The sequence below is a fragment of the Mercenaria mercenaria genome, chromosome 4, assembly GCF_021730395.1.
Source record: "Mercenaria mercenaria strain notata chromosome 4, MADL_Memer_1, whole genome shotgun sequence".
In the NCBI taxonomy this organism is placed as follows: Eukaryota; Metazoa; Mollusca; class Bivalvia; order Venerida; family Veneridae; genus Mercenaria; species Mercenaria mercenaria.
The window spans coordinates 86,251,331-86,265,315 of record NC_069364.1 but is presented as its reverse complement, the minus strand read 5'-3'; the positions used below and the strand labels follow the sequence as shown (position 1 = coordinate 86,265,315).

The following is a 13,985-nucleotide window of genomic DNA, read 5'->3' as shown; positions in this document are numbered from 1 at the left end:
GACAAAAGAAAAATTTAGCACAAGCTTATAATAATAAAATTCCACATACTTTTAGATTAAAACATGAACAATTACATGGAAACTTTCCTTTACTTTTAACAAAAACACAAATTAATCAAATTAAAAAAGCTGTTGCAAATAAGAAGGGATTAGAAATTAAAATTTCAAAAAAAACAAATGTCCAGTCAAGGTCAAAATGGCGGATTTTTAGGAGCTTTGGCTGGTTTGTTAGGAAAAACAATTCTTCCAATGGCAGCAAAAATAGCTCCAAAAATATTAGCCCCTCTAGGCATCGGAGCCCTCTCTGGGCTGGCCAGTACTGGTGTTAGTAAGTTACTTGGGAATGGTATGATTTCAGTAGCTAATGATAAGAGAAATATGATATCACCATATCTTACACCTAATCAAAGAAAGCAACTAGTAGGATCTGGAGTGATTAAATTAACACAAAAACAAAAACAAAATGGCGGCTTTTTAGGTATGTTGGCTGCTAGTCTAGGGATACCTTTGATTACATCTTTGTTAAGTGGTAAGGGACATGGTCAGGGTGGAATTATAAATTCCCCAGGAACCAAAGGTTTTGGTCTACAGATTGATTCTCAGAAAAGACCTTACAGACGAATTCCTATAGTAAAAAAAAAAAAAAATATATAAACAAACCAATTTCTAACTTTGAAATTGAACAGTGGGTAAAACAATTAAAAATTAAAACTTTAGGGGTGTATTTAGTAGAAATAATTTACTAAAATTAAAAGTAAAGGACGAGTGTGGAATAATCAATTTAGATGACTCTGCTGGACCTGGAACACATTGGGTTTGTTACTTAAATAATATGTACTTCGATAAAACCAGAGGTTTTCTGAGAAATGCTTTGTATTTCGATCCATTTGGACTTCCTCCGCCGAAAGAAGTAATTAAGTATATACCAAATGTAAAATACAACAATGTTCAATATCAAGACAAAACAAGTATGCTTTGCGGATATTATTGTTTATTTTTCATAAAAATGTTACAAGATGGTATAAACATTTATGATTTATTGTATAAAATACTAAAAATTAATAATGTAAAACAAAATGAACAAACTATTATAAATTATTTTAACCAATAAGGACATGTAAATTTTTCTTCCGGGTTTTAATTAAAACTTATTAAAACTGTGTTTTTATTTAACTAGAATAATTAATATAATGGGAATATTCAATAATATAAATGAAAAAGTAAATAAAATAGAAAGACAATTAATAAGAAAACCTCCATTGTTTTTAACATGTTATACCCAAGATACCGATAGTGGATTATTTCAATGGAAAACTGTAAATGCTAGTCCCGGTTTAGTTCAAAATGGCAATAATGTAAGAATTAGTTTTAATTGCATTTTAATTATTCTTGTTGATGCAATTAAATTAGATAAAGGAGAAGCTAAATTACAACTAAAAAATAAAGAAAATGTAATTCTTCAAAGTTACGATGTAAAAAATAACAGAAAAAATGAATCTATTTCTATTAATTATGCTAATAAATTTAAAATAAATGATGTTATTTATATTAATTCTTTAAACGTTAAAAATATTCAGTTAACAATTTATGGTTCTATAATTTAAGAGTTAATTTAAGAGGTAATTTAAGAATAAGCTAATGTATCAATACCATTATCAAGAATATATCTTTTATCGTCATAACATGATAAAGATGTTTTATTTATAACATAGCTGGAAAGATTATGCTTATCAGAACGAATAACTTTAAAGGTGTGATTAGTTTGGGTTGAATTAAACAAAGTATCTTTGTAATTTTTATGAACTATTGTTTTCTTAACAACAAGTTTTTTAATTCCTTTACATTTTTTAACGTTAACTTCGTTTTCTAATAAATATGAATACATTTTACTTCTTAATCCGACAAATTCAACAATGGGAATGCCGGCAGCTTCGTCTTTAGATATTCCAATTACTTTTTTATTATTGTCGAAATAAAATTTTGAGTTGTTATCGTAATCACTATTATCAAATAAATCTTTGTCCTTATAAAAATCCTCATATGCATCTTTGGTTTTAATTTCATAACATAATGAATCAGTGTCAGTGAATAATAATTTACAATTACCCTCGTACTTTTCCTTAATACAATTATAATGAAAATCATACATTAAATATTTTGATAAATCTAAAATGCACATTCCAACATAACAAGGTCTGTTTAATAACAAACTTTCTTTTATTCTATGAATACCAAACAAATTCTTGTTAAACATCGTTGAACTAACAAATGAAGGTTTGGCTATATATTTTAATAAAAGGTTTTCATCATGAGTTAATTTAATATTAATCCTCTTGCGTAAATTCTCCATCGTCTTACCGAATACAGAATTGTTCATTAACTTAAAAAAGTCTTTTTCAAATGAATTTTTTGCTTTAGATCTTTTTGAGTATTAAAATCAATATACTTTTTTAACCAAGGACTTTCGTCAAAAGTTAATATTTTGTGTATTTTTGTTACTTTTAACCCTAATTGTGTATATAGTTCAAGATTTTTATAATGAACTACATAATTTTGTTTTTTCATTAAAGTTGGAACTAATTTTTTTACATTACTTTTTCCTATTTCAAATTTTGTTTTAATTTTTTTACTATAATTGGAAAGCCATTCGTCTGGTATTTTAATTTTTTCAGGGGCTAAAGGATAATCGTTGTGGGTTTAATGTAATTCTTTTGGATATTCAAGATCACATTCAACTATAAAGTTAGTTTTACCTTTTGCAATTAATTTCTTGAATTGTTTTTCGGATATAAATTTAAAGTTTCCAGAGGGTAAAGGTTGACACATAGCCCAACCGTAAAGGTTATTGGCGTCGAGGTACATAATGTATTTGCTGTCAAGTTTAGGATCATAATCTTTCATATATTTATTGTTTGCTTTACTGTATCTGTTTGAAATATAACTAATTCCTCCTCTCAGTCCCTTTTCAATAAAAAGATACATATCAATATCAGTTATTAAATCTAACTTAATTCCAGTCATTTTTAACATTGCATCCCAAGCTAAACCAGGGCTACTGAAATAATGACAAGGATCTAATTTGTAGTACTCTAAACATAATTTTCTAAAATTTTCGAATACATCAGCTAAAAGTAATACGTCAGTTTTTAAATATAGATCGTGATATTCTCCCATTGTTTTTATTTTAAATTTTTTCCAGATATTTTTAGCATGCTCATATTCGTTGTCAGATATGTGTGTTTCATTTAAAATTGAATAAAAATCTTCTTTAGAAGGTAATTTTGTTTCTTTGAATTTTTTAAATGAATCCATGTAATCATATGGATAAACACCTTTTGTTTTTAATAATTCTATATTTTTATCAAATTCAGTTGAAGTGTATTCAAATTCTGGAATATTTTTTACTAGGTTATCCAATGATTGAGACATAAATTGGAATGAATCAATAATGTAAATTATTTTGAATAAAAATAATTTTATTAATTTTCGAGAATTCACGTTATTGGTTGCTAAGCAAAATAATATCGATGAATAACTGGTTCCGTAGCTCTTCTTTATCTTCTGGGTACCGACGTACTTTAAACCGGTCTCAAGCTAATACGCATGAACAGGTAGTTTACTATAAATACCGCTAAACCCGTGCTCTTCGTTCACTTTGTATTGCTACACGGTTGTATCAGGAGAAAACTTAGATCTACATGTATAATACTACACAGTTGTATTCAAGTGATCAAGTTTGACTTTAAAAGCTTGAAAATGCCACGCGGTCGCCGAAGACAGGCACAGGCTAGGCGTATGCCGAGACAGGAGAGAGCCGTTCGGCAGGAGAGAGCCGTTGAGCAGGAAAGGCAGGAGAGAGCCGTTGAGCAGGACGAGGAGCTGAATCTGCAGAATGCCCGGCGTAACTTGAGAAGGAACGCTGCCAGAGAGGAGCAGAATGACCAAGGTCACGGGGACGTCAGGGGCACCAGGGGGCAAAAAAGGCCTGCGGCTGACCTCGAGGATGCTGTAGACGAGAGGTTGCTACAAACAGATGCCGGTGAGTGCAATGTTATTGATTTCGAACAAATTATTAGAAATTCACAAATTATTCCTCCTACGGGCAATAGAGATTCAAATAATGCAAATAATTTTCAAGGGTGTGGCGGCGCAAATTCTATCGACCCACAATCTTCAGGTATTCAATGTAATGGGCCACTGAATGTACCGTCCAATAATTCTATATTGTCTATGGTTCGCTTAGCAGATGACGACTTAGCCGCACACGTTCCGGCTTCATTAAAACAAAAGATATGCAAAGGTGAATATGTCAACCTAGCATTATTATTAAAAGGAGCAGTAGAATTGTCAGAATTTTGTTCAGGTAGCGTTTTTCGCTTAAATTCGGAAGGCCAGATTGAATCAGCAAACAAAGAATGTAAAGAAAAAATTACAAACATAGAGAAATGGACAAACGCGTTCATAATCTATACATCCATTTACTTAGCTACACATGCAGATAAAGTGTACGAAATGTTACACTACATGTTCAATATAAGAGAATGTGCCTTACGCCAAGGCGGTTTCTCATGGAGGACGTATGATGAACAATTTCGCCTCCGTCAAGCAATTTCCCCATCCCCTTGGTCACAAATTAATAATGACTTGTGGTGGCGCTGCATGCAATTACAGCCTACCCACAACATTACACCAAATGCAGGTCGGTACACGTGTCAAGACTTTAACAGAGGCAACTGTGCTTGGCAAAACTGCAAATTTCCTCATGTTTGCTCAAAATGTTCGGGGCCCCATCCTGAGGTCACATGCACTAAACAAGGTTCATTTGTAATGAACCAGTCTGGTTACTCACGTGGTGGACAGTTTCGTCCCGCACAGCGAAATCTTTTTCGCGGCAGACCCTTTTTTAGACGGGGCAGTTACGGAGGCCCAAGAAAAAACTAACAATTCTAAAAAACAAAGCGCTTCCACCGAACAGAGTAATTTGGACATACACAATTTGGCCCAAACACCTGTAAACGTAATAGCCCTTAAAAAGCATTTAAGAAACTATGACGTCACTGAAGCGAAATTTTTATTAGATGGATTTATGAATGGTTTTCCGTTACAATATACAGGTCCACGTACTGCACGCGATTCAAAAAATCTACGCTCAACTTTGTTAAACCCCGATATCATAAAACTTCAAATTCAAAAAGAAATTAAAGCAGGTAGGGTGGCTGGCCCATTCAATGAAAGACCGATGACTAATTTAATCGTTTCACCATAGGTTTAGTTCCAAAGAAAACACCTGGAGAATATCGAATGATACATCACTTATCATATCCGTCTGGAGATTCGGTGAACGATTACATAGACCCTACTTTGTGTTCCGTACAATATACGCACTTTGACGAAGCGGTAAAATTAGTACAGGACCTGGGACGTAACTGCAAATTATTCAAAACTGATATTAAAAGTGCGTACCGGCTTATACCTATAAAACCGACTGATTTTGAATTGTTAGGCTTTTGTTTTGAGAATAAATATTATTTTGATAAAGCACTTCCATTTGGTGCCTCAATCAGTTGTATCACGTTTGAAAGATTTGCAAGATTTCTTGAATTTTGTGTCAAATCGAAACTCAAATCAGGCGGACTGTTGCATTATTTGGACGATTTTTTGGGCGGAGACAAAACGAACGCATCATGTACTGCTGCACTTCAAACGTTCAGAGATACCATGATAGAATTAGGTGTACCGTTAGCGGAGGAAAAAACGGAGGGCCCAACAGAGGTTTTAGTTTTTCTTGGGCTGGAGTTAGACTCTAAGCAAATGCTCGTTCGTATCCCAGCTTCAAAAATTCAAGAGCTTATACAAAAAATCAATGAAATTTTGCTACATCCAAAAACAACTTTAAAGAAAATACAATCACTTATAGGTTCTCTGAATTTTTGTTGCCGCGCAATCACTATGGTAGGCCTTTCATCCGCCGCCTGATAAACGCAACCTGTGGATTAACGAAACCACATCATCATGTTAGAATTAAAAATGAAATATGCTTAGATCTGTCAATGTGGTTACTTTTCTTTCAGAATTTTAACGGTATTTCTGTATTCCATGACCGCTTTTGGGTATCGAATACAGATGTCCAACTGTTTACGGATAGTGCTGCGGGTGAAAACTTAGGGTTCGGCATATATTTTAAAGGCCACTGGTCCCACGCTAAATGGCCAGAAGCATGGCACAAATCGGGTATTACTGCAGATATAACAGTTTTAGAACTGTTTCCAATCCTAGCGGCATTGTATATTTGGGGCGCAGATTTGACCAATAAAAAGATAATATTCAACTGTGATAATCAAGCAGTAGTACACATTTTGAACAAATTAACTTCAAAATCAGAAGCAGTCATGTGCCTAGTTCGAGTACTGACGTTACGGTGTTTAAAATTAAATATCTTAATCAAAGCCTGTCATGTACCTGGTCATCAGAACGAAATCTGTGATGCACTGTCTCGTTTTCAGTTGAACAGATTCAGAAAAATAGCCCAGACGCGGATCAAGATCCATATCCCGTTCCACACTTCCTTTGGAAAGTCTTCGACGCCGAGCTGGACAGCTCATTAGATCAGGAATTTCATATAATTCCAGGTCAACATACAGCACAGCTATAAATGCTTTTACAAACTTTCGGTCTATTTATGGGCTTACAAATCAATTTCCTATTCCCGTTCAACAACTTACACTGTTTATAGCTTATTGCTTTGAGAAGGGACTATCACCAAAATCAATATCTACTTATGTAGCGGGCATCAATTATCATCATAAACTGCATGGATTTTATGATCTTAACAGTATTTTTATAGTTAAGAAATTGCTTGAAGGTTGTCACAGGAGTCGCACAACACGAGATAAGCGTGCTCCGCTGACCAAGTCTGTATTGTTAGCTGTTTGTAGGTCACTCCCTGAAGTATGTTATGACAACTACGAAGTAAAGCTATTTCATTCACTTTTTACCTTAGCATATTTCGGTTTGTTTCGGGTCAGTGAACTTGTCAATGTAAACAAACACCTGTCAGAAAATCCCTACAACGCAATGATTTACGCTTCACAAAAGACGATTGTGTAATCATTCGGTTAAGCCACTTTAAAACTAATCAAAGGGGTAAACCAGTATACTTAAAGTTGCCCAGACAGGCTGGTAATTTGTGCCCAGTTAAGGCAATTAAGGAATTTCTGTCTATGAGGCCAAGCATCCAAGCCCCACTTTTCTGTCATCGGGATGGGTCTGTAACAACTAGGACCCAATTTTCTGCAGTCTTAGCAAAAGCCATCAGTAAAACACATTTTTTAGGTGCACAATACAAAACACACAGTTTTAGGATTGGTAGAGCCACTGACCTAGCTTCCGATGGATACCCGTCGGAAATCATAATGAAACTTGGTAGATGGACATCCAACTGTGTTAATCTTTATGTTCGAACATGATGTTAATCTGCAGATCATATACGGTACATCACAATCAACTTTATTTCACAACGGTATTAATTACCATTCTAAACGTAATATTTTCATTAATTTATTTTACCAGCTATAAATGAAAACTATTTTTTATTCAGACGTATGGGTTCTGGGTGACTCTATCCCGTTCTGGGCCGGCGAACATGCAAAGACGACTAGGAAACCAAATCTTAGTATCCCGAACATTTCTATTGCTTGGTGGGCAGTCAGAGGTCTTCGTTGGAGAGGTTTCAGACATACAATTGAAACTCAGGTCTTACTTTCATCTCCTCCTTCAATAATATACATTAATTTAGGCGGAAATGACCTAGTATACGAAAATACTTGTGAATTAAGAGGAATGATTGAAACAGAGATAAACTATTTACGTGAAGCATTCCCAAATACAACAATAGTTTGGATAGACATATTAGAGAGACAAAACTGGCAAGGGGCATTAGGCGGTAAAAGGCCAATTGAAAAGAAAAGAAAACGCCTTAACCGCATAGCGCGGAAAATAGTAATAGAATCAGGGAAAAGTGACGTCATAAGCCCCGATATTGACGCAGAAACAGCCTTTTTTAGAAATGACGGCGTTCATTTAAATCTCGTAGGGTTAGAATTCTTCCTAGATTATTTAAGAGATTCAATTAGAAAGCTAATATAAGTATGACAATTTAGTAAACATAAATGCTGAAGATTCCGTGTTCAAGCATTGTATAAATTAAACATTTTTATTAGATAGAATTTTGGGGGATAAATTGTTTCAATTTATTGTGGCGGAAAATTCTATAAACCGGAAGGTGATCAGGCGTGTCTGCTTACATTAGTTTACAATAAACTGATAAGTATAATTTGGAAATAAATATTGTTTCATAAAAATACATCTATTGTCTGGCGAGAACTTACAAAGCACTGTATTTTCGGCGTGTGTTACTCTTATGTGGTTACTCTTATGTTGTTATGTGGCTAGGGTTGAATAGGTTTTGCCCATAGTACCTGGCGAAATCTAGTTTTGTATTGCGTATGCTGTATTGCGTTTGGTATTGCGTATTGCTTTGTATTGCGTTATCAACCCTCTAGCATGCAACTTACTGCTTTCCTTCACGCAGTGGTTTTGGTATGTGTTGACCCGTCATTCCCGGATACCTGGTCGTGTCTGGTAACTATCATACCGTGACTACTGGCACCGAAGTTGCCGTGAATTGCCACATTATGTTTAAGTTAGTCAGTATTGCTACCTCGTTATGTCCGACAGTGCAGAGTTACGTTATGTTGAAATTAGCTGGTGTTGCTACCACGTTATGAGAGTGTAAATTATGTGACAGTGCAGAGTTTCATTGTAATAGTTTGCAAATTTTAGCAGACGCGCCTGGTCTCCTTCCGGTTACTTTATTCACATACTTGGCGAGATACCTCGTCAAGTACATCTTTGTTTTTGAGCGGCCAATAACTACCCAACCTTGTATTCATTTAGTAAATATTTTATTTGTTTGATTTGTAACATATTGAAATATTAACATTACAATATAAAGTCCTATCGTGTAGTAATTAAAAGGTACAAAGCATGGTTTAGTTGTAATCTTTTCGAGTATTAAAATAATGTAAATTATTTTGAATAAAAATAATTTTATTTATTTTCGAGAATTCACGTTATTGGTTGCTAAGCAAAATAATATCGATGAATAACTGGTTCCGTAGCTCTTCTTTATCTTCTGGGTACCGACGTACTTTAAACCGGTCTCAAGCTAATACGCATGAACAGGTAGTTTACTGTAAATACCGCTAAACCCGTGCTCTTCGTTCACTTTGTATTGCTACACGGTTGTATCAGGAGAAAACTGACCCGCCCGCCACACCCCTGTACTAGAAATCATTTTTGTCAGATTGATAATGAGATTAAACATAATTCAGTTTTTGTATGAATATATATTCAAAATACAATGTATTAACCTTGTTACTTTAATATCTTAGACAAATTGACTGTTTCTCTGTAGTATTTATGCTTACAGGCAACTTCTCAGAGTAGTTGACAAAAGGCCTTATAGAAGAATGCACAGTCGTATACACAGGAACATTATGCCAGGAACTATCGCTGTGAGAAGGGATATCCGGCGATTCCAGGACATTCATATGAAGAAAATGTGTGGTAACCAATGAACTCTTTTGAGATCATTTTAAGCATGTGAATTACTGTTCCTGGATATTCTTGTTATAGTTACATGTAACTGTGCGTTCATTTGAAATGTGATAAGTACTATTAAAGGTGAAATAGACAATCACTGAACTGTTCCTGGAAGTTCTTGTTTAAATTTCATGTGATTTGTGCATTCATTTAAAATATGATAAGTACTGTTAAATGTGACATAGACAATCACTGAACTTTTGAGAAAATAGATCAATGTGACTGTAAATATTCTCACCGAGAAATATTTGAAGGCCATTTATGTAGCCATATTTGCGAACAATATTCTTTTCTTTGTATTTTATAATTAACGTCGCTCTATTTTCATATAGGAAAATTCTATAAACCGGAAGGTGATCAGGCGTGTCTGCTTACATTAGTTTACAATAAACTGATAAGTATAATTTGGAAATAAATATTGTTTCATAAAAATACATCTATTGTCTGGCGAGAACTTACAAAGCACTGTATTTTCGGCGTGTGTTACTCTTATGTGGTTACTCTTATGTTGTTATGTGGCTAGGGTTGAATAGGTTTTGCCCATAGTACCTGGCGAAATCTAGTTTTGTATTGCGTATTGCTTTGTAGTATTGCTTTGTATTGCGTTATCAACACTCTAGCATGCAACTTACTGCTTTCCTTCACGCAGTGGTTTTGGTATGTGTTGACCCGTCATTCCCGGATACCTGGTCGTGTCTGGTAACTATCATACCGTGACTACTGGCACCGAAGTTGCCGTGAATTGCCACATTATGTTTAAGTTAGTCAGTATTGCTACCTCGTTATGTCCGACAGTGCAGAGTTACGTTATGTTGAAATTAGCTGGTGTTGCTACCACGTTATGAGAGTGTAAATTATGTGACAGTGCAGAGTTTCATTGTAATAGTTTGCAAATTTTAGCAGACGCGCCTGGTCTCCTTCCGGTTACTTTATTCACATACTTGGCGAGATACCTCGTCAAGTACATCTTTGTTTTTGAGCGGCCAATAACTACCCAACCTTGTATTCATTTAGTAAATATTTTATTTGTTTGATTTGTAACATATTGAAATATTAACATTACAATATAAAGTCCTATCGTGTAGTAATTAAAAGGTACAAAGCATGGTTTAGTTGTAATCTTTTCGAGTATTAAAATAAAGACCAAGTCAGAAATCATAAATGCCATATATCTTTCCATATTGTTAGGAATAACATTAATTTCTTTTTTTAAATTTTCCTATTTGTTGCATAATAAAATGACCGTCATAACCTCTTAAATTATGAAAAATAACAGGAATTTTGTGTGTTAGTCTAAAATTAATATTACATTCTGAGTGAGCACTTCCTCTGAATTTTCCTGTTATATGACAATGATCACGTACTGGCACTTCACCTTCTATATATTCTTTTTCACAGATATGACAAAACTTTTGTTTTTTAAATTCACTTTCATCTTTTTTAGACATTCTTAGTTCTTTGTTAAAATGTTCTTTAAATATTTCTTTACAATATTCCTCTTCCTCAAGCATTTTTTCTATAAATTTATAAACTGCGTTGGGTCCTCTGTAAATCTGGGTTGGTTTAGTATATTTGTCATCGTAACAACAAACAACTTTATAGCCGTAACCACAATCTATATGGTTTTGATATGGTTCAGTAAATGAAGATTCAGTTGATGGTAAAGCAGTTAAAACTTTTTTAGTTATTGATTCAAAATCAGCATAAATTACAAAAGGTACTGCTAAACCTTTATGATAATTTTTAAATTGTACTTTACTTCCCTCTTTTGGCATTTTTATACCTTGAGTACCATTAATAGCTAAACAGTTTGGAATATGTTCATTTAATATTCTTTCTTGAGTAAAATGTTGTAAGCAACTTTTACAAAAATGTTTCTTGTTTGTATTTTTTGTTTTGTTATTCATTAATCTATTAAAGTCTTTTATCCAAACATAATGTTGGACTACAGTGGTTTTAACCCTCTTACAGTCATCATCAGTTATTTTATCATTAGTAATTAGCAACATGTCACAGTGTTCTTCGTATTGATATTTTGATATGTACAATGGATAAATTCCCGTAGGTTCTTCATAACCAAATATATTAAATGATATTTCATTTAAAACTTCAATTTTAGGTATTTGATTTAATGTAACAGGAAACTTTATTCCTTTATAATTAAGATCGTTTATATGTTTTTTATAATTTGAAACTCTTTCAGAATGTTTTGTTACAGGAAATTTATAAGCTAAATGACACCATCTAAAACATTCATTATCATCGTTCTTTATATTTATTAATCCTTTCATTGAATTTTGTAATGGTTTTGGTAATTCTAAATAACTTGAAGCAGCCAATGGACTATACTTATATCTATTTATATAATGAGCATCAACTGACTCTATTCTCCAGCCACTTCCTTCTGAAATCCAATTACCAATTCTATTTATTATTTCATCAAAAGCTTGATGTAAAGTTTTTTTTATTTCATTTATGTTAATAATTTCTAAAGCCTTTGATTGAAAATAAGCTGATTTATATATTGTATCAGTTTTATCCATTTTTGCAAAAGTTAATTTTAAAACAACGTTTATTTTTATACCTTTTAAAGTTTTAAGTTCAGATTTAAGTATTTCATAAGAGTCGTTTATAGTTAAATATAATTGATTCTTTGGATCTTCTCTATATGTAATTTTAATTTCAAATTTCTTATAATATCGTTTTGTAGATCTCTCAATTTCCATCTATATATTATATTTAGAAAATAAAATTCGTTAAGCAAAAAAGGATTAAAAAAATAATTAAAAAAATAATAAAATAAATAAAGTTTTAAATTATCTTTAAGAAGAATTAAAATATTTAAACTTATATCTTTTTCCATTAGTTTTTGATATTCCACATTTTACTCGGTTTTCTCCTTTGCAGCACATTGTTATTAACCCAGAATTAATACCAAGGTCTTTAGACGCTGCATAATTGCTTTTATATGCTTTTTCTTCATTAGTATCACAGTCGGTTACAACAACTTTTTTAGGATTGTTTCGAATATTATTTGGTCTGGGACAATCACATAATCTTTCAGCATTTTCTTCTTCAGTTAATAGACAACCACAGTTCCATTCAAATAAATTATTTTTTAAAAGATAAGGATCTATAACATTTTGTAATTTATCAATGACATGATTTTTATATTCATCGCTAACTATTTGATTAAGTTTTGATTTAATAACATTTCTTCTTTTAAGAACTTTTTTATATGAATTTTTGTCTGGATTCATTATTTCTCCTAAAGTGCTAGATAATTTTGGCATAATCATTCTATCTACCTTTCTATTAACCATCTCTATATAATATACTTATAGAAAAAAATCTTTAAAAACGCACCTAATGAAATTATATTGATTTGAGAAATTTGTTTATATTATCTATATCTTTTGAATAAGATTTTAAAGTCATTTTTTCTAAATTGTTATCAACTGTTAAAATTTTAATACCTTCTTGAAACATTCTGTTTAACCATTCTTCGTGTAATTTGTGTAGTTTTTCTAAATAATCTAAACCAACTTTGTTTTCTTCCGTTCTGTTTCTTTTTTGGAGTCTTTTAAAACATATTTCTGAGTCGGTTTTAACATAAACAAATCCATCAATTGGGTTTTTTCCGTATGGTTTTATAATATGATCAATTAAGAAAAGATTGTATACTGCCCATTCGGGGTCATTTATAACACCGTTGTCGTGATGTTGTTTTGTAAAAACGTTACTGTTAGCTAAATAACAACGTTCAAGGACAGAAATACCATCAAACTGTTTAGCAGAAGATAACATTTTTATATGACTATTTAAAGTTGTTAGCTGAAAAGGAAATAAATATTTGGAAGGTTCTTGAGCAGCAAGTTCAAAAAGGTTATATGAATTATAATCAGAGTCCATAACATTTTGCCATTCGTGAATTGGTTCTGGAATTATATTAAAATTAGGATTATATTCTTTAATAATAGAAAGTTTGAGATTTCAACCTTCGCCTTCCCCTTCAACGTCTCTTGCGAAGTTAACGTATGAAGTTGAAGTCGATTAAAATTCCTTGAGATTTCAAACATTAGAATGAACCTTACTTCTTTTAATCCGCCCATTCAATTTATCTGTAATTATGATCGTGTTTTTCGTGCATTTTGATACCAATTGTCCGACATGGCAGGAATTTTACAAGTGGTTTTAAAAATTAAAAACATTTCAATTAATATAATCATCGCATGGATATTATATTAGAGCGATTACCAAAAACAAAAAACAAAAACAAACAGACAAACAAACAAACAAACAAAAATAAATAAATAAATAAA

At 32.5% G+C, this 13,985-nt stretch overlaps 1 protein-coding gene across 2 annotated transcripts; it reads left to right on the top strand.

The window, feature by feature from the left end:
• Window positions 1-3,504: 3,504 nt before the first annotated feature.
• On the top strand, window positions 3,505-10,480 carry LOC123536578 (uncharacterized). Of its 2 annotated transcripts, none has more exons than XM_045319889.2 (2): window positions 3,505-4,039; window positions 9,476-10,480. In XM_045319889.2, exons 1-2 carry the CDS (start codon window positions 3,757-3,759, stop codon window positions 9,505-9,507), a joined length of 315 nt encoding a protein of 104 aa, XP_045175824.2. In that variant the 5' UTR covers window positions 3,505-3,756; the 3' UTR covers window positions 9,508-10,480. The 2 variants fall into 2 exon arrangements, with proteins under 2 accessions (XP_045175824.2, XP_045175822.2); XM_045319887.2 differs by lacking the exon at window positions 9,476-10,480 and adding an exon at window positions 7,598-8,499.
• The last annotated feature ends 3,505 nt before the right edge of the window (window positions 10,481-13,985 follow it).

Excerpts from the sequence above, each read along its gene's own strand:
- LOC123536578 (XM_045319887.2), top strand. The coding sequence starts at position 3,757 with ATGCCACGCGGTCGCCGAAGACAGGCACAGGCTAGGCGTATGCCGAGA. Across the intron at positions 4,040-7,597 it reads GTTGCTACAAACAGATGCCG|ACGTATGGGTTCTGGGTGAC; the intron begins GTGAGTGCAATG and ends TTTTTTATTCAG.